At 37.4% G+C, this 27,884-nt stretch overlaps 1 protein-coding gene across 1 annotated transcript in view; it reads left to right on the forward strand.

The window, feature by feature from the left end:
- COL12A1 (collagen type XII alpha 1 chain) overlaps window positions 1-27,192 on the forward strand; it is a 132,254-nt gene extending 105,062 nt beyond the window's left edge. Inside the window, exons 52-66 of the mRNA XM_056109705.1 lie at window positions 1,609-1,758; window positions 3,303-3,380; window positions 6,549-6,635; window positions 7,711-7,764; window positions 8,813-8,908; window positions 10,743-10,796; window positions 11,145-11,198; window positions 15,413-15,466; window positions 17,238-17,309; window positions 20,301-20,336; window positions 20,436-20,502; window positions 20,950-21,138; window positions 22,609-22,677; window positions 23,706-23,876; window positions 26,140-27,192. Coding sequence (XP_055965680.1) covers window positions 1,609-1,758; window positions 3,303-3,380; window positions 6,549-6,635; window positions 7,711-7,764; window positions 8,813-8,908; window positions 10,743-10,796; window positions 11,145-11,198; window positions 15,413-15,466; window positions 17,238-17,309; window positions 20,301-20,336; window positions 20,436-20,502; window positions 20,950-21,138; window positions 22,609-22,677; window positions 23,706-23,876; window positions 26,140-26,318 — 1,410 coding nt within the window. The 3' untranslated portion in view covers window positions 26,319-27,192. The remainder of the gene's footprint in view (window positions 1-1,608; window positions 1,759-3,302; window positions 3,381-6,548; window positions 6,636-7,710; window positions 7,765-8,812; window positions 8,909-10,742; window positions 10,797-11,144; window positions 11,199-15,412; window positions 15,467-17,237; window positions 17,310-20,300; window positions 20,337-20,435; window positions 20,503-20,949; window positions 21,139-22,608; window positions 22,678-23,705; window positions 23,877-26,139) is intronic.
- The last annotated feature ends 692 nt before the right edge of the window (window positions 27,193-27,884 follow it).

Genomic DNA, 27,884 nt, shown 5'->3' on the forward strand with positions numbered 1-27,884 from the left:
TTGGGCTCTCTTCAACTCAGCTGACCCAGTTCTATCCCCAGCAACCCATATGATTCCCCGAGCACTTCCAGGAATAATTTCTGAGTGCAGACCTAGGAGTGACCACTGAGTACCGCCGGATGTGGCCCAAAAGCTAAAAAACAACAACAAAAAGAAATCCTTCGCTTTGATTACAAACTCTAATTACAGAGTGGTGGCGGGAATAGTAGGGATGATGAGGTGGTAGAGGGACATTGGGGGCTTCTTGGACACTTTGATGGTGTTGGAATGCAGCCAGTTTGTATATTGATGTCACTGTCACTGTCCTCCCGTTGTTCATCGATTTGCTCGAGCGGGCCCAGTAACGTCTCCATTTTGAGACTTCTTGTTACTGTGTTTGGCATATCAAATACGTCATGGGTAGCTTGCCAGGCTTTTGCCGTGTGGGCAAGATACTCTCGGTAGCTTGCCAGACTCTCCGAGAGGGGCAGAGGAATCGAACCCGGCTTGGCCACGCTGGCTGCACGCAAGGCAAACGCCCTACCACTGTGCTATCACTCCAGCCCATACACTTTAATATTATTATAACCTTGTTACCTAAACTACAATGAAATAATTTTAAAATTTTAAAAAATCAGTGAAGATTATTATTATACTTATTGAGTAGAAGCCCTGAAGGGAAATATTGTTCCTTTTAATGTGGAGCTGAACTTTCAAATTGATCAAGCCCTTCTTGGTTGTGCTTTCTAAGTGGATGCCATGGGCATAATTATAAACTCAAAGATTACTTATATCCATTCTCTACGTGGTTAAAATAAATGTTTTAGTAATTATCTGTCCAAATAAGTTTCTTTTTTAAAATTTTTTTATTTTTATTTTTTTTATTAGTGAAACACCACAAGGTACAGTTATAGACTTACAAATTATTTCTTAATATTATTTGTCTTGAATATCAGATCAAAATAAATTCTTTCCTTATAAAGGATAATGAATCCTGAATTGTATTATCTTCCAGAATTAAATATCCATAGAAGAGTGTTAATTCTTAAATTTCTTATTTGATTAATTATTTTTGGCTTACATATGCTATTAATAATGATTTCTCATAAACCTAATTCCAATACCATAATTCCAATAATGGGTGTGGTATTTGAATTATGTTCATGAGAAAAGTGCTAATTCCTTATTACATTTATGTATTGATGTGCAAATTGCCTGAGGTTAGGAAATACAAATATAAAACAATCTAGTGAGTTTAATGTGCTACTTTGTAGTGTACATACTAACATGTAAATGGCTTGTGAACTTCTGAGAATTTCTGAGAACAGTGTGCAGAGTTTTCTTCTGCATTATCTTTGGTCATAATGGCAAGTGTACATAAAAGGGAAAATGAGAAGTTATGCATGTATATGTGCATAAAGGAAACTGAGATCAGCTGGAGTGACGAAGTGTCCCATACAATTTTATGTTATGCCATCAACATTACAATCTGTTTCTTGAATTTTTTGGTTCAAGATTAAATATGTATATTTAAATCACTTTTTAAAAAGGCTGTGATCTGAAAGACAAAGAAATGAGTCAATTTCTTTATGGTAGAAATTTTATAATTAAAACAAATAATCTTCCTAGGTTCACATTGTCGTGACCTCAAAAAGTGTCAAAATTTACATTGACTGCTATGAAATCATAGAAAAAGACATCAAGGAAGCTGGAAATATCACAACTGATGGTTATGAAATTCTTGGAAAACTACTCAAAGGTGAAAGAAGATCAGCCACAGTAAGTAATTCTAAGTTTTCTTGGTATCTTGCTGAAATGAAATTAAAAGACATTTTAAAAAGTAATAGAGTTGGGTATTCTTTTTTTTTTGGGCATTATTAAATTGTCTAACTTCTTGATCATGTTGAAACATTGGAAAAGTTATATTGAGAAAATATACTACTGGCCCAATAGGATAAGATGCTAGAAGCAAAATAAGATGTCAGGGCATCAGAGAACATCTTGACATAGGATCAAGTTGGAGAATAAAACATGAGCAGTGGCCAGGATGAGTAGTGAAATCCAAAATAACTCACTTTTTTGTTATTCAGAGATAGCGATTGTTAGCACAAGTTTGTTCCATCAGGACATTCAGCCTGTGTGTACAGTGGCTGTGACAGTCTTTATCTGGCTCCTTTGCAAAGGAATCATTTCTGCCTTAGAAGGAAGAACTTTGTACAAGGACCTCCCAACCCCCAACATTTCTCCGTGGTTCACTAGCTCAAGTTTAAGAGAGGAGCTTACCAATCCCATGGACAATGATCATTCATGTAAAATGTTGAATCTGAAGTGTTCACTGTACCAGAATTATTAGATTCAAATAAAGCAGTGGTAATCCAGAGTAGTATCATTCTAAAAGTAAGGTAAATAACTCTGGCTTTTATTATTTTCTTTTTTTTTCTGTTTTTTTGGGTCACACCCAGCGATGCTCAGGGATTACTCCTGGCTCTGTGCTCGGGAATTACTCCTAGTGGTGCCTGGGGGATCATATGGGATGCCAGGCATTGAACCTGGGTTGGCCGCATGCAAGACAAATTCCCTATCTGCTGTGCTATAGCTCCAACCCTTATTTTCTTAAAAAATGATTTAATTTAACTTTTTTCCATGGATAGAAGTTTCTTCTAATTTCTAAAGTAAAATTTTTACTCCATTATGTAGAATATTTAGTGCAAATTGAATTTAATTGTTCTTAAATTTTAGACTTCCAGTTAAAGATATAATTTGATATTCAAATAGAACTAAAATAGAATTATAAGAGATGTTTACTGTATATAAACAGTCTTTTCATCAAAAGAACTTCATTTTTAAAAAGTAGGAAAATAGAAAGTTTATATTATGAAATAGTTACACTAAGGAAAATCTTAAGAACCTTCAGGCAAAATTCTTTGAAAATAGAAATTTTAGAATAAAGGAGGAATTTTCTTTTTAGTGTTTCTTTTCTATGAGTAGATTCTTAAAATTTGATTTAAATGTGAAAGAAATTTTAAAAAGTTAAACTTGTTATTATAAGCAAAAGAAAATCCAATGAAACATTTAATTTTAGCTAAGGAGTTGGGCCCAAAGTGGAAATTTCACATAAACATTTTGCTTTACTTTTTCTTTCTCTTTTTTAGGCACATATTTTTTATGTTATTTCTTTATGAAGTAAGGATCACATTGCTGTCAGGGATTTGACCTCATGAGAGAGTCTAAGTGAGAAGTTGGCAAGGGTTAGAATGTGGAAACGTTAATATAAAATGTTTTCATGCATCTTTAGCTGATATTGCTGTTGGTGTTGTTTGCAGTTCCAAATACAGAATTTTGATATTGTTTGCAGTCCAGTGTGGACCAGTAGAGACAGATGCTGTGATATTCCCTCTAGGGTAAGTAAAAAAAAAAAAAGATCAAATCCTGTCATAGTTTCAGTTGACCCCAAGGAGTAAGCCTTTGTGACGCAGATGGTCTGGGAGAGGATGTAGCACTCAGCAACTGCATCTCCAGGATGGAGTCCCGGGACTCACATTTTGTGAGTGCTCATCACATAATGACCCCCCTCCTTTGAAATCTGGGAATGCATGAAACCACATCTGGAAAATCACTCTAACAGAAAGGTCCAACTGAGTCAGCATGTTTAATAATAGACTCATTTATTGCAAAGCCCTCTGATTGCTTATAAAAAAGCAGCAGTTTATTTTCAGTTATATGAGTTTTCTGGAAGGTAGGAATAAACATAGTTTTTGGAGATGATGAAAAATTTCCCTCCTTGGAGTACCTGGATAATAGAAAGTTCAATGTTGATGAAGGTTTTGAAGCTTTTTATGAACAGATAACTGTATACATCCATAGGATGTCTGTACATTTAGTCAGGTATTTATCAATACCTTTAATAAGCCTGGAATCATTCTAAAATAATTGAATTTATCGTAGTGAAAAGTGAGTATTCCAGTGAAAGACAAAGAAAGAGAAAAAACAAACAATAAGTATACGCAATATTGTAGCGTGTAAAGTCTGGGGGTGAAAAACAGATCTATGTAAAGGAGTAGGTAGAGAGTCAGGTAGGAACCATCAACTCTCAGTGACACAGTGCGATTTAAACTGAGATCTGAATGAAGTACTGAAACAAACAATGTGGATAAAGGAGAAAGAGTAATCCAGGCAGAAGGACAGGACATTCAAAATCCCTAAGGCCACAGTGTGCTCACAATATCTGAAGAAACATTTAGTCCACTGGAGCTGGAGGAGAATGGGAGAATAGTGGTTCAGCATGATTGGCAAGGTGGCAGATGCTCATTTAAAGGACATGTACGTCTTTGTAGGTTATGAAATGGATTTTAGGTTGGATTCTGGGGACCAAAATCCGAGGTAATCACCATTCCTCTAACATTGGTTTTAATTACTGGTGACCCTTGTGCTAGGTTTTATTTAGTTATTTAATTAAGGAGGTGTGATTTACAAAGTTATTGATAGATGAGTCTTAGACATACAATATTCCAACACCAATCCCATCACCAGAGTCAGTTCCCTCTACCAGAGTTCCCATCTCTCGCCCACCCCTCTCTCAGCTCCTTCCCACACTTTGACAGGCAGGTTTTAAAGTTCCAAAGTTGTTGTTTTTCTTCCACCCCAGATTCTTTATTATTATTATTATTATTATTATTATTATTATTATTTTTCTTTTTGGGTCATACCTGGTGATGCAGAGGGGTTACTTCTGGTTTTGCACTCAAGAATTACTCCTGGTGGTACTCAGGGGACTATATGGGATGCTGGGAATTGAATTTGTGTCAGCCGGCGTGCAAGGCAAATGTCCTACCCGCTGTGGTATCACTCCAGTCCCTTTTATTCTTTTTTTAATTTTTTTTATTTTGTAAAATAGTTCACAGCATTTGATTACATTTACTATTCAAACACCAATCCCACTACCATACACCTTGCAACCACCATATTTCAGGTGTTTCCATCCCGTACCGCAATCCCTGCCCCCAAACAGAACCGAAATAATATAATATTTCCCTCTAAGGGTGATTGCCTCTTACTTTGAATCCCATCAAAAGTGGAGCCTCTATCCATTTATAAGCAAAGTTCATGACTTCATCTCTCCTGACAGCTGCATAGTATTCCATTGTGTAGATGTACCAAAGTTGCTTTAACCGGTCATCTGTTCTAGGGCACTTGGGTTGTTTCCAGATTTTGGCTATTGTGAACAGTGCTGCAATGAACATATAGGTTCAGATGTCATTTCTACTGTGCTTTTTTGCATCCTTGGGATATATTACCAGAAGTGGTATTGCAGGGTCTTATGGAAACTCAATTTCTGGTTTTTGAAGGACTGTCCATATTGTTTTCCAGAAAGGCTGGACTAGTGGGGACTCCCACCAACAGTGAAAGAGTGTCCCTTTTTCTCCACATCCATGCCAGTGGAATACTATGCAGCTGTCAGGAGAGATAAAGTCATGCCCTTTGCTTATAAATGGATAGACATGGAGAGTATCATGCTAAGTGAAATGAGTCAGAAAGAGAGTGACATATATAGAAGGACTGTACTCATTTGTGGAGTATAAAACAACATAATGTGAGGCTGACACCTAAGGACAGTAGATATACGGGACAGATAGATTGCTTCATAGCTGGAAGCCTGCCTCATGATCAAATGAGAGAGGGCAGCTGGAACAGAGACAGGATCACTAAGAAATGATAGCTTGAGGAACTGGTTGGGATGGGAGATGCATGCTGAAAGTAGATAATGGACCAAACATGATAATCTCTCAGTATCTGCATTGCAAACCATAATGCCCAAAAGTAGAGAGAGAGTATGGGAAATCATGTCTGCCATGGAGGCAGGGGGAGAGCGGGAAAGAGGGGGTATACCGGGGATATTGGTGGTGGGGTATGTGGACTGGTGGAGGGATTGGTGTTTGATTATTGTGTGATTGTAACCCAAACATGAAAGCTTGTAACTATCTCACAGTGATTCAATAAAATAAAAAAAAATAGTGGGGTGGTACTTTTGGGAGTATGGGTGGGGTATGTCCTATGAAGGTCGAAAAAAAGGTTCACTCATGGGTGAGGCTTGGCCCTAGTGCGTGGAGAGCAGATGTGATCAGGGCAGTGGTTGAGTTGTGGAGGTTTTCTGCTGTCGGGGCTGGGTCCCTTGGGGTATGGAGGGCTCTCACCTGCCCACCTCTGGGGCGCCCAAGTGAAACAGCCTGGTGCCAGCCAAGGTTGTAGTTTAGGTCTCTTGATTACTGTGTTGTTGAGTCTGTGCTTCAGATACAGAACTGCACCACTTCTCCACATCACCTATATCCCTCCACCCCATTGCTTTTCTTTTTCTTCTTCTTGCTTGTATAAATATTTGTCATGTGTTTTATGTTTGAAGTACAGCATAAAGATAAAAAAGAGCAAAACAAGATGTAACAAGAGGCTTACTTGTAATGATAACTAGAAATGATGCCTTCCAGTTGGGAAACAGATTTTCTTGTGTGAATCAGAGAAGTGTGAGGCAGATGGAAAGTCAGTTGTACTCTAAATTTCTTTTTAAAAATTTTTAGAGAGATGAAGCAAAATGCCCTGCCCTACCAAATGCTTGTACATGCTCACAGGATAGCATTGGACCTCCAGGACCACCTGGGCCTGCGGTAAGGAAACAAATTATTCTTCTTCTATTATTATTATTATTTTTTTGTAAAATCTCTGGAATGATCAATCTTTTGTCAGTATAAAGCATATATTGTACTTCATAATTTAACTATATGAAATAATTTAAACTGCATACCATTTTGGGGAGGGAAGTTTGTTTGGAAAGCAGAAGTTAAGAAAAAAATAACTTGATCACATTTCTCTGGGCTGGAGCGATAGCACAGTGGGTAGGGCATTTGCCTTGCACACGGCCGACCCAGGTTCAATTCCCAGCATCCCATATGGTCTCCTGAGCACCACCATGGGTAATTCCTGAGTGCAGAGCCAGGAGTGGTCCCTGTGCATCACCAGGTGTGACCAAAAAAAAAAAATAAAGTACGAACACCTCAGGGGAATCTCAAAATACCAATGTTACTATACTCAGTATACCAAATATTACTACCAAGTATTTACACAATGTAAATTGGTTTTTGGTTAACTCAGTTACTTGTACACACAATAAAAAGTCATGGGAATTATCATAAATTGTTTTATGAATACTGACTTATTTGATCAGTACTTACAATCATAAAATTATATCCTGGAAACTATTTAGATGTTTTTGAAATGTAGGAAATCTTTATTCTAGCCATGAGAAATATTGTTGGATGCCAAGTAAATATTTTTTCTTTTTTCTTTGTTCAGTGATGCCTGAATTATCTTTATTTGAGTACATATTTTGCGATTGAGATATTTAAGATAATCTTTTGCTTACTATTTTCTCTGAAGACTACATGCGCCTAATTCCAAAAGAGACTTTTCACTGTATTTCAATAAATTTTATTCTTCCATTCAACCTCAAAATTCAAAATAACTTCAAAATTTGCCAATAAGGAAAGTTCAGAATATAAAAATGAGACATTTATACAAATTTCTGAAATTTTTTTCTTTAGGTAGTTGGATGATATAAAACATTTATGTAATTTCAGATGTATTTTCTGGGAATGTACTGCTTCTTGAAGCAATTTTTATGTGCCACTTTCTTCTTTCTTTCCCATGTTCACACTTAAAATGTGCTCTTACTGTGTATTTTAGGGAGGACCAGGTGCTAAAGGTCCCAGAGGTGAAAGAGGCATCAGTGGCGCAGTTGTAAGTATGGTTTAGAATGTACCTAAATTTCCACCTAATTGTTGAAGTCTAGTTCAAATTTATCATACCAAAGGGGTGTGTGACTTTGAGAAAGTTGGTCAAAAGTTTAGTTGTGTAGGCAGTATGATTATCTCTGTCTTTTTTCCAGATACTAAAGTGATGAGCTAGACTAGCCAAAGAGATAAATAAATAAAATGTCTTACTGCTATGGAATTGTAGAATGGGAATTAGAAGAACCCCAGGACTGCTGGGATATAGAGTTGTGTGGGGGTGAATCGGACCATCTATCTGGTGGAAACTAATCAGGGAACCTAGCCTTCTAGAGATTAGGAATTCGGAAAAAGGATTAGAAATAAACTTTCAGTTTTTATTCACATGCGTCCGAGAAGAGCTGAGTGGCTGCATAACGTTCACTTAGGGTTTCAGTGGCGTTTTTTTATTGGTTCCACACCGGCTTCAATAAAACAACTCAAATCTTGTGGTAGAATATTTTTGAAGATAGTGTTTAATTTTTATCATAATATCTCTCATGTTAAGCTGATCCAGTTAGAAAAGGGTGAGACTGAGATCCTGACTCAGGTCTATGTGATTTTTTTCCACCGAGACACACAGCAAAGAAGCTCTAGCGTAGAATACGCAGGGGAATTCTGTTATTTCCTTGCCTGATTTATATATGCATTAGTCCCAGAAATAAGTCAGAGTCTAAGATACATAGAACTAGCGTAAGATAAATCAAGTCCAATGAAATTTGAACTTTGATCTCATATAAATCATGAAAGATAAAGATCTAACTGTTCTTTTTAGTGTATTTCAATTTTTAAAAAAGAAATATATTTCTATTAGAAAGTTCTCTTCTTAATTTCCAATTGTTCTTTTTAAAATAGTAAATGGAAGAAAGAATTGGAATCGCTAATATTTTTTCAGGTCTAGATTTCTAAAATGTTTACAAAGATTACACGGTTGAATGTCATGAAGATATCTCTTAGTGGATGTTAGCGCTGGAAGAACATGATGTAACTTTGTGGTTGTTTCTCTGTGTTGTTTCTAGGGGCCCCCTGGTCCTCGTGGAGATACGGGTCCTCCAGGCCCTCAGGGTCCTCCAGGCCCCCAGGGACCCAATGGACTTTCTATTCCTGGAGAACAAGTAAGCACAAAGGCTTTCTGTACTAAGTGAGCATGGTGGATTAACATCAAGTCTAACTGGAACATTTTTTTACTATTTTTGCCAAACTCAAATGTTTTCTAAGGGTGCTCAACAAGGCTAGTCATTGAGATAACTTCCTATGTCCCTAGTTTCAGAAATGTAAATATCACGTAATATAAACTCTGCAGGAAAACTGTTATTTATTTGACCTTTAATTTTTAAAAGTAAGTAATGCATATGTCTTTTAACACCCTGAAAGCTTTGAAACAGCTTTTAATATGGGGCATCCATGGCCTCCTTTTCTGACATTTATGACGTCAAGGAAAGTTTGCATTGTTTATCAAGATCATTACTTTCATAATAAATTCTAAATAAAACACTTGGGCTGGAGAGAGAGTATGGTGTTTTAGATGCTTTCATTGCACTCAGATTTGCTCTTTGGCACCACATCTGGCCCCGCAAGCACTGTCAGGAATGATCCTGGAGCATGTTAAGAGTAAGCCCTGAACACCATTGGGTGTGGCCCTCAAGCAAGCAAAAATTAGAAATAAAATATTTAGGGCTAGAGTGATAGTACAGGGGGTAGGACACTGCTTCCTTTGAAATGTGCCAGACCCAAGCTCCATCCCCAGCACACTCCATATGGTCCCCTGAAACTGCCAAGAGTGATCACTGAATTCAGAGCCAGGAGTAAGTCCTGGCACAGCAAGGTATGACCCCAAACCATATCTATCTATATCTATATCTATATCTATATCTATATCTATATCTATATCTATATTTGTAAGTAAGTAAAAGTAAGTAAAGGCCCTCCCGTTGATCGTCGATTTGCTCGAGCGGGCCCAGTAACGTCCCCATTGGAGACCTTGTTGTTACTGTGTCAGGCATATCGAATACTCTCGGTAGCTTGCCGGGCTCTCCGAGAGGGGCGGAGGAATCGAACTCGGGTCGGCCATGTTGGCCGCGTGCAAGGCAAACGCCCTACCCGCTGTGCTATCGCTCCAGCCCACTATATATGTACATATGTAAAATTTTTGTTCTATATGCTTATTTGAAGTTACAAAAGATGTTTTACCTTTTATGGTAAAGGCCCATAATTGATCTAAAATGTAACATTTTCCCCCCTATAACTTAAGATAAAGCAAAACAGCATGTGAATAAGAATATGCTATACAGTTCTTAAATTTAAGTACACTCTTCCTCTTAAGATACCATAGAAAACAACAGTTAAATTTTTGGCACTTAGAGAGGAAAATCATTTTTTTTCAGGCATAGATAGAAATGAGAATGTAAAAGAACTGTATTTTTCGCTCAAAGCGGTTGAATGAACCTCCTTTTAGCTATGTTTGTTGAAAGGGAATTTTCAGTACTTTTAACTTTTCTTACTTGTACTATTTTATTAAGTTAATTGATTTTAATTAATTCAGCTTTGTTTTCTGTAACAAGTATCTTCAAGGTATGAAGTCCAAAATTATTTTTTGGACATGTCATTGAATATCTATAAAATTAAGACTAAATTAATTAGTGAATGAAATAGCCTTTGCCCTTCAGATTCCATTTCTGTGTAAATTCCTTAAGGTACTCTAAAAGGTCGATGTCCTATCCCATAAGTATATAAAATGGCCCATTTATATTATAAGTGGAACTTGTAATAGTCTCTCTAGGTGAAAAAGTGAGCATCAATGAAAAGAGATTTATTTGTCTCTCTTGAAAAATATGCTTACATTGGATTTGTGAAGTGATAGCGATTTCAGAATGCCTCATTACACTGATTTTCCCTTTGCATTGATTTTCTGTAAACCCCCTGAGCCTGCTTTCCCCTTGCTTGGTCTAGGGTCGCCAAGGGATGAAAGGTGACGCTGGAGAGCCAGGACTTCCGGGCCGAATAGTGAGTTGTTCTTGAAGTCGCCTTTTCTTCCACTCATCTGGTATTGCATGGGAAGCTGTCTTTGTAATGCTTCAAAAGGTGATCCAAGGTTAAGTGGCAAAGCAGAAGCCTGGCTATGTGCTTCACGTTATTTCCATTTCCTACTCTTGTCCCAGTCTTCAGTTTTATGCTGTGTAAGTATTTGTTCGTTGACTGGACTGTGTTGTCTGGTTGGCACCGTGCAGAGTTCTGGTTTTCCATTTCTTTTCAGAGTTGTGTCGACTCAAAAACCATGAATTTGGACAAATATCTTGACCCACACAGGAAGTATATTGCAGTGTTTCACTTGTTTATTTCTCTTTTGTGTAGGGAACCCCAGGATTACCGGGTCCACCAGGACCAACTGGACCTCCGGGAGATAGAGTAAGTTTCTTGCGACTGCGATGATGATGTTGGAAATTGTATGATATTGTTGCCTATTAATTACAAAGCATTCATAATTCATTTTGTATGGCTGGAAAGGCAGGGTATGTGAATCTTGTAGAAGTTTGAAAAACTGTCAATAAACCACCCAATATTAGAATATAAACCACCCAAACAAAACTCTGAGATTTTAGGAAAGTTCTTGAAATTTTAAATATTTAAAATACTTTTAAAAGAGGTTCTTGAAATAAATTGTAGCTGACTGGAAAGATATTAAAAGATCTTAAGTTATTTTGAATCCTCACATTAAAATTTTTGTGTTAGGCATCTTGTGTGTAACTTGGAGAGTAATCTTGGCTTTTATGGAAACTTCCTATGAATTTAGAGCATAAACTCTATACCTTCAGAACTGAAAGAGTCTTTCTAGGATTTGATGATAAAATCGATATCAGCAACAGGTCCACCAATATACTGCTAAGCAGGTCATCACTGAATTCTCTGAGAAGCAAGGAGTTGGTCTAGAATGTGGTTTCCCCTCAGAAATTCTAATCTGTCAACCCAGTTTTACTGGAGGGTCTCACCTAGCTCTCCCAGGTTGAAGGCAAGAACACTTTCAGGAAATCATCCCCCTCTTTTACCTAACTTCTTTTCAGTTTACTTCCTTCAAAAGTAGCACATACAAGTGATGAGCTATGAAAAGTTTTGTCAAATATAATGGAACTTGGGTACAGGAATTTAAATGAAAAAAAATTAAAGGTACTTGAAAAAAACGAATGTAGTGGAAGAGGAGGAAGCTTAGAAGTAGCTCACGTACCACGGTGATGCAAGAAACCTTGATACCAAGATGTAGTTGCTAAGAATAGATTCATGGGTTGTATTGAGAATAGGTGATTTTTCAGTTGAAGGTCCTTAGAGAGTCACAAGAGAGCCGTGTAAAAAGGTATTTAATATTCGAGTATCTATGAAAGCAACTCTATGTCGTCCCTGCCACCCTTACATTAGGGGGTTGGGGGAAGCTGCAGCTTTTGCCAGTGGAAACAAATTAAAATTATACTAGAAGTTTCTGCAGATGCTCAGTTTCTGCCCAGTGGATACCTCTTCTAAGTACATAAGGAATAGAATCCTCCTCACTTCAACCTCAATATATTTTCTAACAGAAAATGATTGTACTATGTCTATTGGTGCATAAATGGATCTAGAATATATGGATCATATATAATGTATTACATATATTTGTATATATAAAATGGAATAATGCTGTCTCTTAAGAATATGGGTAGAATGTGAAGGCTATTATGCTAAATGAATACAAACCAGAAACACAAAGACAAAATCTTAATGAAGCCATTATGAAAGAAATCTAAAAAAGATTGCATTAATAAAACCATAGTGGTTTTCAGACAGTGTAAAAAAATTTTTTTAAAGTATGTTTGGAAATGTAGAAAAAAGAAACACAGTTCAAACTCTCTAAAAAATACTGCCAGGGCACTTTGCTTCTGAATTATCCTCACAAGTAATGATCGTGTTGCATCAAATGAACCTGGAGTCTTTTGTGTCAAGCAGGCATAGATCTTACAGGAAACAGTGAAATATTTATAAGTTTGGGAGAGAAATGGGATAGTGGTTGTGGAATATTTCTAACACAGTTTTTAAGAATTAAACTTCCTTTTTTTGTAAAATCAGTGGAAGCATAGAGACCAAGTGCTGGCAGTGATCCAAATGATCTTGATTTTTTGCTAGGGTTCAAAAATATGGATGAAATTATTCTTATTCTCTGCAGAAAATGAGACAAAAATCTCCTTTGACAGAGGAATGCAATAGTCATAAAAATGACCTGACTCAGAAATCCCCAGCTGGATTTCAGAGCTCTGCTGTGGGGAATGAGTACGAACCGGGTAGCAGGATGACTCATTCCAGGCAGAGGTCACTTGGCACTGTACAGAGGGAAAAAAAAACTAGGAGCCTTGGCACCAAAAGGGAACTGGCGCTTAGGAGATGTGCTTTGCTTCTGGACATATCTCTCCTGTGTCAACCAGGCATCGATGCTGGTTTGCCTTTCATGTGAATGCCTCTACGTCCTAAAACGAGTAGAGAAGGGCCACTAAAAAAAATTAGCAGCTTTTTATGATAGATAGGATAGGGAAGTACATCTTTGTCTTTTTGAGGGGTTGGATGATGGTAAGATAAGGAGATTCACCAGGAGTGGAGACATCAGTAGTCCTGCCCTTATCTGGCCCTTATTTAGGTGAAGGGATCTGTCTTTTATTTTTTTTTATTTTTTATTTTTTTTTCCTTTACCAATTGCCTTTTTATTTTATTTATTTATTTTTTTGTGTTCATCGCAACTCTTTTTTTTTTTATAATTTATTTATTTATTGAATCACTGTGGGAAAAGTTACAGAGCTTTCGGGTTTAGGTCTCAGTCATGTAAATATTAAACACATTTCCCTTTACCAATACTTATTTTTAACCCCGAACCCCAATAGACCCCCACCTCCCACCCCTCCCAATTCTTGTGAGGCAGATGAGTTCTAGTTAATACTCTATCTACTTTGACTAGATAGATTGTTTCGATAGAAGATGCACAATTATTGTTTAGAGTTTACGACCCACCCCCCACAATCAGATATGCTGAAACAGCGTTGTGAAATGATTTGCTTTCTACAACTTGGTTTAAGAATAAAATGATGTCGCGCGGCCGCTATTGCGGCCGCGCGGTTTTGAATTTCTGCTATTTTACTTATTGACCCTGGAAGAATTTCTATTAAAAGTTAGATAGTTAAGAGATTGGTTTCTGTGCCCTGGAGTCGTGGCCGTGCCGGAGAGCCACTCATGGGGGGCAGCTGGCGACCTCGGTGGGGCGTGGGGGACGGCCCACAAAGCCCCCCTTCCCATGAGGTCCCCGCCGCTCCCGCCGAGCCCGGCTCAAACCTGCTGTCCACAAGGCTCCCGTGCGGCTGCCATCTTTCTTTCCAGACTGTCTTTTATTTTTTTAAAATTTTTTTCTTAAATTTTTATTAGTGAAACACCGTGAGGTACAGTTGTAGACTTACATATTTTTGTGCTTGGGTTTCAGTTATACAATGATCGAATACTCATCCTCCACCAGTGCCCATTCTCCATCACCACCAGTCCCAGTATCCCTCCCATCCTTCATCTCCCCATTCCACCCTACCTCTGTGGCAGGGCATTCCCTTTTGTTATCTCTCTCCTTTTGAGTGCTGTGGTTTGCAAAAGAGACATTGAGTGACAATCTTGTTAGGTCTATAGTCTACTATCATCACAAATTTCCCATCCTGAGAGGATCTGTCTTTTAGTGACTGGCCATTGCATCTTTTATGACACCACCTGCTTCTCTTTTTTTGTTTGTTTGTTTTTGCTTTTGGGGTCACTCCCAACAATGCTCAGGGGTTCCTCCTGGCTCTGCACTCAGGAATTATTCCTGGCTGTGCTTGGGGGATCATATGGAATGCCGAGGATTGAACTGGGGTTGACTGCGTGCAAGGCAAATTACCTGCTGTACTATCGCTCCAGCCCCAACCACCTGCTTTTCTTCGCCCACTTTGACCCTTCCTGGGATGGTTTGTGGACATTGATTGTTTTAGTACTAAGGGTTAGTATTCAGGGGCTGAAGCGATAGCACAGTGGGTAGGGCGTTTGCCTTGTGCACGGCCGACTCGGGCCAACCCTGGTTCAATTCCTCCACCCCTCTCAGAGAGCCTGGCAACCTACCGAGAGTATCGTGCCTGCAAGGCAAAAGCCTGGCAAGCTACCCATGATGTATTCGATATGCTAGAAATAGTAACAACAAGTCTTACAATAGCGATGTTACTGGTGCCCACTCAAGCAAATCTATGAACAATGGGAGGACAGTGCTACAAGCTCAAAGGGATAGTATTCATTTATTCTTGCAAAAGGAAAACCCAATATTTTCATGAAATGTAGTTTCCTTCACTGGAGAAGATAGTTTGACTCTAAACATGGATTTCTTTAAAGCTATATAAAAGAATACTGTAGAAATTAATCATTCAATGAGACATGGTTAAATTGGAGACCATATTTTTGGGTCTTGTCTTTTGTTATTTAAAAGATGACCTGTAAATAATAATTTGGGGTAAATCTTTCACCCTCACACTTAGCAACTGACATAGCATCTTTCATTTTCACTTGGTCATTGTCTCACTAATTTGTAACTAATTTCGTTTTTATAATAGGGTTTTACTGGAAAAGATGGTGCAATGGGACCAAGGGGTCCACCTGGGCCACCGGTAAGAATGGAGTGGGTTTTATTTTTATCCCTGAGCCCCTGCCCCCATTTGCTAAAGAAGTTGCGTAGCCTGGCTTTTGGAATACATTTCACAATTTTGGGAATGATTAATTCAAAATGGGCTAGAAAAAAACAGAATTCAAAGCAAGACAAGTTTTATTATTTCCATTTAAAAATCTCACTAAGACCTGTTTAATACCTGGTTATAGCTTCAGATCTTTACCCCTGAGCAAAGTGATGGGGTTTTATAACATTAGCAGTTACTTCCTATTCTAGAACGTTACAAATATTTGACCTAAGCTATTTGAATGTTAAAAACATTTAGTATTGGGCTGGAGCGATGGCACAGCTGGTAAGGCGTTTGCCTTGCTTGCAGTTGACATGGCTGACCCAAGTTCGATTCTTCCACCCCTCTTTGAGAGCCCGGCAAGCTACTGAGAGTATCTTGCCCACGTGGCAAAACCTGGCGAGTTACCTGTGACATATTCAATATGCCAAAAAGAGTAACAACAAGTTTCATAATTTGTTGTGAGATGTTACTGGTGCCTGCTCGAGCAAATCGATGAACAACAGGGAGGACAGTGCTACAGTGGTACAGTATTGAACAGCTATCAGTAGTTCTAAGCAAGTTAGTTTTAGGCAAATGGGTAATATAATTAAAATCTTTGGGGGAAATGGGACTATGGACGTAGATCCCCAGTGAGAGAGGACATGACTTTCATTTATGAGACTCTCAGTTTGATTTCTGCTACCAGAAAAGACAACAAAAAAAATTTGGAGAAAATACTAAATTCAGTCATTTTGAAAGTGACCTTGTATCCAGGTGAGATCTCATTTAAAGATGAGGGAATAGATGTACCTCATGTTTTTTGGTAGGGTACAAAGACTTGAGAGCAGATGCTAAAATTATTTTATCATTTATGTTTTGTAGCATAGTCTTAGGTAAATGCAAGTTTAAATGTATAGTAAACTTTCATTGTAACTATTTACTATCGAGCTTACAATTTGTAGAATTGATGAAGTGGAACCTTGATTAATTTATAAAATTTAAGTGAAGATTATATTTTAAGGAAATTTTAAGAATATAATGTATTAGCTATTATGTGTGTATTATACTATTAATAGATAAGTGTTTTAAAATTGTATAAGAAGCAACGGGAAAATTTCATGATTTTGAAGGGGTGCAGCATGCAGATATCCATGACAGAAAAGAATGGTAGTATAGGGAATGTACTAAAGGAAAAGTACATTTCTATGCTGTGAAATTTCTGAGAGTGCAATTCCCAGCAACCATGGAACACTCTACCACCATAATGCCCAAGTTAGCAGAAAGCTGACTACCTTCTGAACATCTTCCCCTGACAGAATTTCCACTCCTCTCTGTTGATGACTTTCCATTTTTTTAATAGAATAAACTAAAATTAAACAAAAGAAAATAGGAGTCAGCTTCTGCAAATTCACGTTGTCACCTATTTTCTGGGATCATAGTCCATGAGAGTAACTGATTATTTATAAATATTTTTCAGCTCATCTCAAAGTATGTATTAAGACCATGCAATCCGTAAATTAATGAAAAGCAATTACCAAGATATTTTTCGTTCATGTTTATTTTCATAAAATGTGGTTTTCCTCATGCCTACTGTGTGATTATATATTTTACAGTGTTAATTCTTTGGAAAGCTTTTAAACTGGCCACAGTTTATTAGCTCACTTCAGATGGGATTTTTTTTGCTTTCATCATAACATTCAGTTTCTCTGCCTCTATGTTGTAGGGAACCCCAGGCTCTCCAGGAGTCACAGGACCAAGTGGGAAACCAGGAAAACCTGGAGACCATGGCAGACCGGTAAGGGGGCAGTTTGCTTGTCTGGAGCCATTTCTCTAGGGTTTGAAATAATGAGGAGACTGTAAGGCTCTGGCATATTTATATTATCTTTGCTGTAATATGTTTGAAGCATTTGTTGAAACTCTGCTAAACCCATGGATTTAACTTGGTAAGAGTTCTAAAGTTTTTTTCCCTCTGAGTTATAATATTCTGGGATGAAAACTGTGGTCATAGGGAGAACATTTAAAAGGAGAATGGGATTATGAGCCAAGATACATATTTCTATGCTGTATAAACATTCAAAGCTAGGTCAGCAAATTAATTCTTTTTATTTAGGGGTATTATGCTGCTTAAGATATAAAAAGACATGGTGATGGTGAGTGGCACCTCGGTTCATAGTTTGCAGATGTTAACCCTTTGACAGTAGCAATTAGCCATACCATTTGGCCTTTTTCTTTGAGTATACTAGTATACTAGAACTCCAATATTCAAGAATTAAAATGAATCATTTTTATTCTAACTTGTTCCAATATACATCCAGCTTTAACTTTTTATTTTTTTCAGTTGTTTTTGAATAGTTGAGATGGAATTACGAGTATATGGTAATTTCAAATGAATGTCTTTAAAATACACAGAAGTATTTGTAATGACTATCACATGCTATAGTCTTATATCACAATATCTTCCTTATTTGCATACATACAAAGTGTGAATTTATACAAAGCATTTTTTAACACTATGCATTTTTGTCCAAAAAACTGAAATGTAAACATTTAGAGATAATTAAGTTCAATCAAGTGATAACGTAAATCTGTCAAAGCTATTTTCTAGATACAATTTCTCTTTTCATAAGCTTTATTTAAAACTTATGTAGAGGCATTTATATAAATATAAGCAAAATATTCTACTATTAGACAAACAGAATCAAGTATTTATGTGTATGTATGTATGTTTGTATGCTATGTTTACATAAGATTTCCATAAGATTGAGCAATTCACATAAAGATGAAAGGATTTATGATATATATATAATCTTTGTGTATGCTAGCACATCATTTTTAAACTCTTTTCTCAACTGATCATGGGAGGGATATCACAAGAGCAATTACATGCATATGAAATTTTTTGAGAATTCAGTTTTCTTTGTTGTAACTGAAATATATACAAAACAATCACTGATACACTTGATAGCTACAGCTAGTACCTGAAAGAAAGTTCTACACCGTTGTGTGAAATGTGATCTTTAGATATGAGCAGTAAGGATAGTTTCTACAAATTATATATAATAGAACAATCTTAGTGTGGAAGTAAATTAAACACTGAGAACAACCTCAAAGTAATAATGTATTAATTAAAATTATTTCCACTTACAAAAAGCTTCAAGGCAAAAAATAATAGGGCTTCTTTAAATACCTGATTTTGTCAAGGGGAAAAACACACTCCAGTTTTACTTATCACAATTATAATTTAATAATACTTATTTGAGTATCCTCAACTTCCTCCTCTTCTATACCTATGCTCTTCATCCTTCTAAATAGCAAAGTTCTCCACTTTTTTATATTTAATTACTTAAAGCAAAACTAGCAAAAGGGCATCCTGGCATTTACATCACTGTCAACATCTGTCATTAGTTATTGTAACCAGTTTATGGCTTCTTGTTAATTTATGACACCTAATGATTTACTACGGCAGTTTTCAGAACTTGCAAAATATTTTTATTCATCTACTCAATACCTTCCTTCCATGTCAGCCAGTATTATAGGGTATTATGAGTATAATAAGTAAACAATATAAAGATTTTGCCCTGATGATATTCACATAGGTAATAAAGTAAAAATTTAAGTGAGTAATAGTTTCTGGAATTTAGAATTAAGCCAGGGAGCAGCCATTTGAAGATGTGTGGGAAGAGAATTGCAGGTAGTGGGAATAAGATGAACCAAAACCCCAATGGAGTCTAGCATTTGAAAGGGATGACAGAGACAACGGTTAGCAAATTTGAAGAAAGTAAAGGGAGGGAGGAGTAGAAGACAGGTTTACATAGTGGGGTGGAGATAATTATGTGAGTCATCTAGACCAGGATAAGGTATTTTATCCTAAGGTAATAAGAATTTCTAGAACCTAAAAAGTTACATAATTGAATTTTTTAAAAATAAAAATTTCACTCTAGAAAGATCAAAATGCAAAGCAGGAAGACCAGTTAGTAGGAAATTAGAGTAGTTCAGGCAAAAGTCTTAGAGATTGTAAGATGTGTTTGGTTTTTGATGCTGCCTGAGTCTCAGATTTACCAAGTTTTAAGTTCCTTCCTCCATAATATTTGGCAACCTAGAAATTCCTTACTAAAAGACAGAAACTTTTTGTACTATTAAAAAAAAATACAGATGGATTTCACAAGAGTATCCAGGATACTCTCATGATCATTGAGAGGACTTTGTGAGTAAGGATATATATATATATACATATATATCCTTTTGATGAGAGTTTTTGATGAACTCTTTTTATATACTGTCAGTTTTGAATTATGTGGTTGTGTGGGGATGTAAGACCGCCATTTTTATTTGTATGAGAGTTAACTGATTCCTTTTATACCTAATGCACAAGTAATCATTGGAAGAAATTATAGATGCAGATCAGAATTACAGATTGAAATTGGAAACTGAGAGTTCACTGGTTGTTACAAGAATTTAACCAAGATTCATAGACAATTACACTAACCAGCTAAGCTAATTTGCCATTAGGATATAAAGGAAGGTAATAAAAGGACCAGTGAAATTTTCATATGCATTTCAATATTAGATCAGATCTGGGTTGTGGATAGTATCACAAAGTGTATGTGTAGTGCATGACTTTTGCTTGTGGGAGAGATTCCTCTTTATAAACAAGCAAAATGTAAGTAATGGAGATACAAATACGCTTTGCTGGTCTGCTAAGTCACTGGAAATTTAGACCATGCTCTTTTTCATACAACATGCCTGTATTTATATGTTTCTAATGTCAGAAATTCTTGTATTTCAGGGTCCATCTGGATTGAAGGGAGAAAAGGGAGATAGAGTATGTACTTCTTACAATTTGATATGCTTATTTGTGTGTAAATCAAATGTGGAAGCAAAGGAAAATATGCTAATGTTTCTCATTGCTTTAATTAACAAGGGAGACATCGCATCCCAGAACATGATGCGAGCAGTTGCAAGACAAGTTTGTGAACAGCTGATAAATGGTAATTTTTTCCCCTTTTTAATGTATAAATTTTAAAAATGAATTGCAGGTACATGCAGAGTATGAGTCATAAAGTTTGTGATATATGTTTTTATTTCATTTTTGATGAACCCTTTTTATATACTGTCAGTTTTGAATTTAGTTAGATAAACCTAATGTTATTTTAATGAATGCCATTAAGCTTAAGTAGTAACTCAAGGTAAAATAACAGACTGTTATTCTTATTTTTGATACTGTCACCATTTTATGGAAACAGTTGTTCTTCAGGGATCACTTTGTACTGGATGGCTGATGTGCTTTATTTTATGTTCGTGATTCTAATTTGAGTGTTCCCTGGAGGGCAAAGAATACAGATGGATTTCACAAGACATTAAGAGAAAACACTAAGTTCAATTCTCTCAACCCTCCTGATGATTTATTTCTAACAAGTCTTATTTTCTACCTGCAGGTCAGATGAATAGATTCAATCAGATGCTGAATCAGATTCCAAATGATTATCACTCTAGTCGCAACCAGCCAGGACCACCAGGTCCTCCAGGACCTCCTGGCAGTTCCGGAGCCAGGGGAGAACCAGGACCTGGAGGTCGACCAGGCTTCCCTGGTACCCCAGGGATGCAGGGACCCCCAGGTGAAAGAGGTAGGCATTTCCACTTGCTGCATGGGGACAAAAGGAACAATCTCAAGGTTAAAAGGTATGTGATATACAAGTGGTAACTACATGGAAAGTATCATGCTAAGCGAAACGAGTCAGAAAGGGAGGGTTAGACATAAAAAGATTGCATTCATCTGGGGGACATAAAGTAACAAAATAGGAGATTAATACCCAAGAAGAGCCGAGATCAGTACCAGGAGGATTACTCCATGGATTAGAGGCCAGCTGGGCACTCTAGGGGAAAGGGCAGCTCAGATAAAGAAGGGAGCACCAAATAAAGGGTGTTTGGAGGATCCTCCCAGGATGGGAGATGCATGTTGAAAGTAGACTATGGACTGAACATGATTGCCACTCAATGCCTCTTTTGCAGACCACAACACCCAGAAGGAGAGAGAGAGAACAAAAGGGAATGCCCTGCCTCAGAGGCAGGGTGGGATGGGGGAAGGGAATGGGTGTGGGAGGGATACTGGGATCCATGGTGGTGGAAAGTGGGCAATGTGGAGGGATGGGTATTCGATTATTGTATAATCGAAACCCAAGCACAAAAATTTATAAATCTACAATTGTACCTCATGGTGTTTCACTAATAAAAATTAATAAAATAAAGGTATGTGATAGATTGAACTTGACATACAATATTAACTAGTCTTATATGGACCACCCCCACAGAGCCTTGTCTTTCTCCCTCAGTAGCCCTGAGCCATTAATCTCATCCCTTAGAAAACAGGGTGATGATATCAAAGATCTCAATAAACAGAATGCTAATTTCTGGTTGTTGCCGCTCATGGGAAAAACTATATCAGCAAAACTAAAATCAGGCACTCAAATCATATGCATTGTTGTGACTGGCAAGAGCCAGGCAGCAACAGAATATAAGCAGCCCCAAAGTTTAAGATCCAAATTCTTTTGGTTCCCTTTTTTCAGGACCTGGCACTAGCTTTCTATGTTTGTTTGGTTTTAATTTCACGGTAGATAAGTGTAATTGGAGGAAAAGAAGAAAAATAGGATTATCTGATTCCAGATGTTTCAGAACTCTGGGTACTTGCTCTTGTCAAACTAGTAGTTAACATTCTGGAGAAAATAGATATTTCTATAATTCAGATGGTTTGGAGGCTGAACTAATAAGGCGACTAAAGATAAGGTCCCTTTAAGATGTTTTTCAGTGAGTTGTAACTATTCAAGATTTCTGTTCTTAATTATTGTTTCCAAAAAAAAAATTAAACATGTTTGTTTTCTTCAAATAATTTTTTCCCTGATTTGTAGCCAGATTTGTTTCTTGGCCATGAATCTGGAATTACACAAATGTCTAGAAAGAATTTGGCTTAGAGAGTGAACTTCTGTGAAAAATTAGGTTCTGCTTTCACTAAGAGAAATGAATTACTTGAATCAAGTATTGAAATGAAAAGTGCATGTTTCCAGATAATTTTTCCCCTGTGATTATTTTTCTATCATTAGGTTTGCCAGGAGAGAAAGGTGAAAGGGGCGTTGGATCATCAGGTCCCCGAGGGCCGCCTGGCCCCCCAGGTAGGTTTACTAGAACATCAAATAAGCAAAACTTGTAAATGCTGAAAGCATGCAGTTCCCAAGAGACTTACAACTTATCCAGTTAGCTTCAGGCATGCCTACCATCATGGAATATGTTTCAGCAAGAAGTTCAACTTGTATAACCTCCTTATTTCTATGTTCTCTTTGTTTAAAGAGTGTTTGACTGTGTTATAGTAAGGGTTTCCGATAGCCTTCTGTATGGGGATTTATTTTGCGACACAGAAGGGCTGCCATTTTCCCTTATATGGAATTCTTTTTTATTTTGTTTGGCCTCATAGCCTTTAATAGTGTCATTTCCTGTTTCTTCTAAGTATTTTTCAAGCTAGAGCTAGTAGACTGAGAAAAATGTATTCTAGCTAAAAGGCTTGACACATTGTTGACTTATTTAACTTCTTTATTGATGTTGTTGGGAATAAATATTAGTTTCCAGTCATTTTATGCATTTCTTTTACTAGTTAAAATGATACTTTTCTGTTACAAGATACACAAGACCTAGCCCTAGGGATTAAACCACTGAATTATGTCAAACCCCGTGTGTATCATTTGATTAAAGCAAAACAAAAACTGCTGTTGCATTTTGTCTTTAGGGCATAGAAGGCAGCATAAGTGAGTAAATATAGATATTTCCTTCAGGTACTCTTATTTTTGCAGAAGAAGCATCACTAAGAGAATGTATCGGTATCTCCTGCTCAGTTCTTACTCAGCAAGCTTTCTTATTTTCTTCAATAAAATTCGGGGCTGGGACTATAACTCTGGTAAAATGAATGCCTTCCATGTGTGGGTTAGCTCTTAAGCACCTACAATTAATTAAAGTAGTTGTGTTTCTGGCATTAACTTGAGCCACACTGGTAAAGTTCCATCACACCTTTGGTTCTTCTTAGTGATCGCTTAAATAATTTCTTACTATATGTTAGTTGAATCATCTAATCTCAGGACACTAGAAATGCTGTTGACTGTCTCTAGAAATGTGTTTAACAAGACGGATATGTATTTGTTTCAATCACTAGGTCCTCAAGGAGAATCCAGAACAGGCCCACCAGGCTCCACAGGCTCAAGAGGACCTCCTGGCCCTCCAGGTCGTCCTGGAAACTCAGGTATCCGTGGTCCTCCGGGTCCACCAGGATACTGTGACTCATCCCAGTGTGCCAGCATCCCATACAATGGGCAAGGCTATCCAGGTATGTCATGATCATTCGAGGAATCTCAGTTCTCCAGCATTACAGTAGCTTTATGAAATGAAGTTCCCTAGGATTGAAGGAAGGCCGATTTGAGGAATTCTTGCACACTGACATTCTTAGTATGTGTTTTGATTATGAGGTGAATTTTATTGAACATTTCAAACATTATCAAAGTTCGCTTTCAAGGCATAGAGCATTATTTTACCTTTATAAGTTGAATATTATTTCTCTTCTATTTCTAAACCTACCAAATGACGTTACAATAGTAGAAATCTCTCCTTATTTCTCTTGGGAGTTCAAGGAATGTTACCATTTTTTTAAAATTGTACACTGTGATTTTGTTGAATACAATTAGAGAATGTCAAGTATATGTATATATATGTACATATACATGCATATACTTTGTGGAATTTAATTTGTAGCTAAAGCTATTTAATAACAGGTTTAGACAACAAAATAGAGCACTGTCTCACACTATTTGTGAGTTAATATTTGTATTAAAATATTTTGGGAATGAATCATTTTTTAAGTAGGTAGTGAGTTTCTGTCGTTGAGAATTTTTGAGGACAAACATTTCTTATGCTTGATTTTGGGGACTGTGGGGACAGAGGAGATTCGATCTGGAAAATCATGCTGTGGTCAGCGGTGACCTTTACATCAGTGCACTTCAAGCATCTTGCAAGTTTCAAAAATGATACTGCTATTTGATATGGTTGGCTACTAGCAAATAGTGCATGAGTAGTAGAATATTTCAATATCTATATATCTATATATTTACACGCATAGTTAATATTGCCAAAGCTAATCATAAATCTTAATGTAAATTCTTCACACAATCATTCAAAAAATTATTTTTTCTCCATAAAGTAAATTTAAATGAACTCTGCCTTACCACCTATAGCCAGAAATATATGGATATATACATATGTACTTTAACCTTTAGATACGTAGATGGATGTATATATATATTTTTTGCATAGTAATTCAACTTTTAAAAACTATCATCTTTGACCTGTTTCAGGTTCCGGCTAACAAATTTTCTAAGTCGCCAGTGCTGCTTACAGTTTGAATACATGAAAATCCTGTTTCTGAGATGTTTGCGCACGTGCTTATTAGGATATGAGTCTGTATGGAAATCTCACCACAGATATGGTTAACGAACCGGGTCGACATCATAAAGGAGGGGGCAGACTCTTGATACTAACTTGAATGAAACAAAAGCAGTGGTGTTAATTTATAAGCCTGATGCACTTCAGCAATAATGCAGTAAAATATTATTAAAAAGAACAGTTCCAACACCCAGCCGTGAGGAGCGTTGGTTGTGAAAGAGGCGCATAACAAAACTACTAACCAGTGGAGATCATGCCCTTTTGAGAAAAAAAAAAAAAACAATTAACCTGGGTGAAAGAGAAATGTCTTATGTAAATAATGAACTAATTATGGCCTGTAAACGATTTGTATGTGATCCTGTCCACTAAAATGACTTAACAACTCTACAATAAGCTTCTGCATCCAAGCCTGCAGCTTGCTCTATGCCGGAATAACACCGAATGGAATCTCCTCATCTCTTGCTTGTAGGCAATGCGTCTGATTCAGGGCATGTGTCTTTTTCTTATTCTTATTTTTTTTTAAATTTTGTACGTGTACTATTGTTTGGGTTTTGTCATTGCAATTTTCAAACCAAAGTTTGGTGACCCCATTTTCCCTTCCTGTTGCCTTAGAGTCCCACTGGTGTTTCTCACCCACCAGCTGTGACTCGGTCTGTTGGGGAGATGGCTACAGAGAATGTCATGTACTGTATACTGCCTGGTGATAGTTTTTTCCCCTCCAGAGTCCAGTTTCTCGGAGCCAATAAAACTTCCTTTCATCTCCTCAACTTTCCGAATAGTGATTCTCATTGAGGAGTTGGAAGACATGATTGAATAGTATTCCCTTGGGGAATTTGCCAAAGTCCTACCTAGGTCTTGCGTTTACAGTGCTTTCGGCCGACCTCTGACTTTCCCAGGTCTTTGTGCAATGATTGTATTTACTGCTGGATCTTTTTGAAGGGCTGTTTTTTTTTTAATTTTTCTTAAAAGTGCTATCTTTCATCCTTTGACCCTCAACCAAATTCTCTCCGCAAAACGGTAGCCAGAACATTGTGACTTAATCTATTTATCGTGAGGAGCTTAAGACTGGAGCACCATCACCTCGGGTGGTGATATAGGTTTGCTGTGTGTGTACCTTCCCAATCATGCCATAACTGTAATGTTGAATCGGACAGAGCCTTACGTGCCCGAGGGCGGGGCCTACCTGCCTGAGCGCGAGCCCTTCATCGTGCCCGTGGAACCCGAGCAGCCAGCCGAGGAGGAGTACGAGGACTATGGTGCGGACCAGCCTGCGGACCAGCATCCTCTCCATGCGCGTTGGAGGCGCGCCCTGCCCGGCGGCCCCCGGCAATGAACCTGAGACCTGGCGCATTGCAGCCAGGCTGGGGGGAGGTGTGGGGGATTCTCATTTACAGGTCAGATAGAGCAGTGTACGTGTCTTATCTGCGATTTGTATTTTTTCCGGCGCTGCCTCATCCAAGAGCACCCTCTCTGACCGGAGAGAGCCTTGTTTCTTCCAGGAAGCCTAGCTCACAGCACAGTCTATAGACATGTCTTTGCCCTTGAAACGCTTGCAAAAACACTTATTCCCAAAAGCTGCAAGGAGAGAGGGTGCTGGATGCCTTGTGTGTCAGCACCGTGGGCAGCTTCGGTGAAACTCGTAGGTGAGGCAGTAAGTTCTGGAACCCAGAACACGACTGTTTCTTTCCAGAGGGCATATGATCTTTTCCAATACCTATTTGCAATTCAATCACACCACGATTCAAAAGAATTCCCCTCCTGAAACCGAAAAGTAAGAGAAAACACAACTCCGTTGTCATTATTTATCTTCTTCTTCTACCTTCTGTTATCCATTAGGGCATAGAATGCTCTTATCTCCTTTAACAACCACAAACCTTAAGCCATGTAGCTGAAATTATGGTATCAACTGGATACAGTTCCATATTGCCTTAAACCTCCTTGTTTTAGACACACTAACATTTATGCCAAATTGCAGATTATTCTGCAGAGATGGAATTGCATGTTTGTGTTGTATATTTAGTATGAACTTTTTTTTTTTCAGAACATAATGTTTCTTAGTTATCGAAAGCAGTTGGAAAATGTTTGCAAGACTATGAACATAGAATTGCTGCTTTTATATTTTAACTGCAGATTGTGAATTTCACTGCCTTATATTATTTATTTCTGAAACAAAAGAGGCATTTTTCAATAAAACTACTGAAAATTTATCTTGGTGTGTTTTTCTTTGAATTGCCATTTGGACTCTTCAGTTGGTTGTTACAACAAACAAATTCATATCCTTGGATACAGTTACATATCTTGCTAATGCTATTAAATTATGCTAAATAGCTTTAGATTTTTAATGATATGGTGAAGTCATAGAAGGAGAGTGGTGAGAGCCTTAAAAAGCCCAGCAGATTCCAAAGACTTTAATAGGAATGTAGAGGACATGTGGCTTGGTGGAAAACAAGTAGGTATCCTAGGAAACCCTAAACAACCCCATTAAGCTCTAACAACCCACAGGATTTCATATGCATTTAATCACTTTCCTATACTGTACTTTACCCAATAAAAGGCCATTTATAATTGCAAAAAGGAAAATCTCTTAATGGAAAGTTTTACGTTAGTGATAGCTTCTTTTTTTTTTTTTTGATTTTTCTGAATACAATAAAACCATTCTAAACAGGAAAGGGAACCAATGTAAACATTGGTGTGAAGGACTCCTATCCATTGGTGGGAGTTGGGGGTGGGTGGAAGAGCACTGGAGAAAGTTCAACTTTCCATAGTGCAGAGCTTTTAAATTAAATTCTTCCTGGAGATGAAGTTAAAAAGAAACAAAAGAGCAATGGATGCATTTTGGTTAGCTGGTGTGAAGCAGATTATAAATTTGGAATATTCACCCGAATTTGCAATATGTACA

Source organism: Sorex fumeus, unplaced genomic scaffold, assembly GCF_029834395.1.
Source record: "Sorex fumeus unplaced genomic scaffold, SorFum_2.1 ptg000008l, whole genome shotgun sequence".
Classification (NCBI taxonomy): domain Eukaryota; kingdom Metazoa; phylum Chordata; class Mammalia; order Eulipotyphla; family Soricidae; genus Sorex; species Sorex fumeus.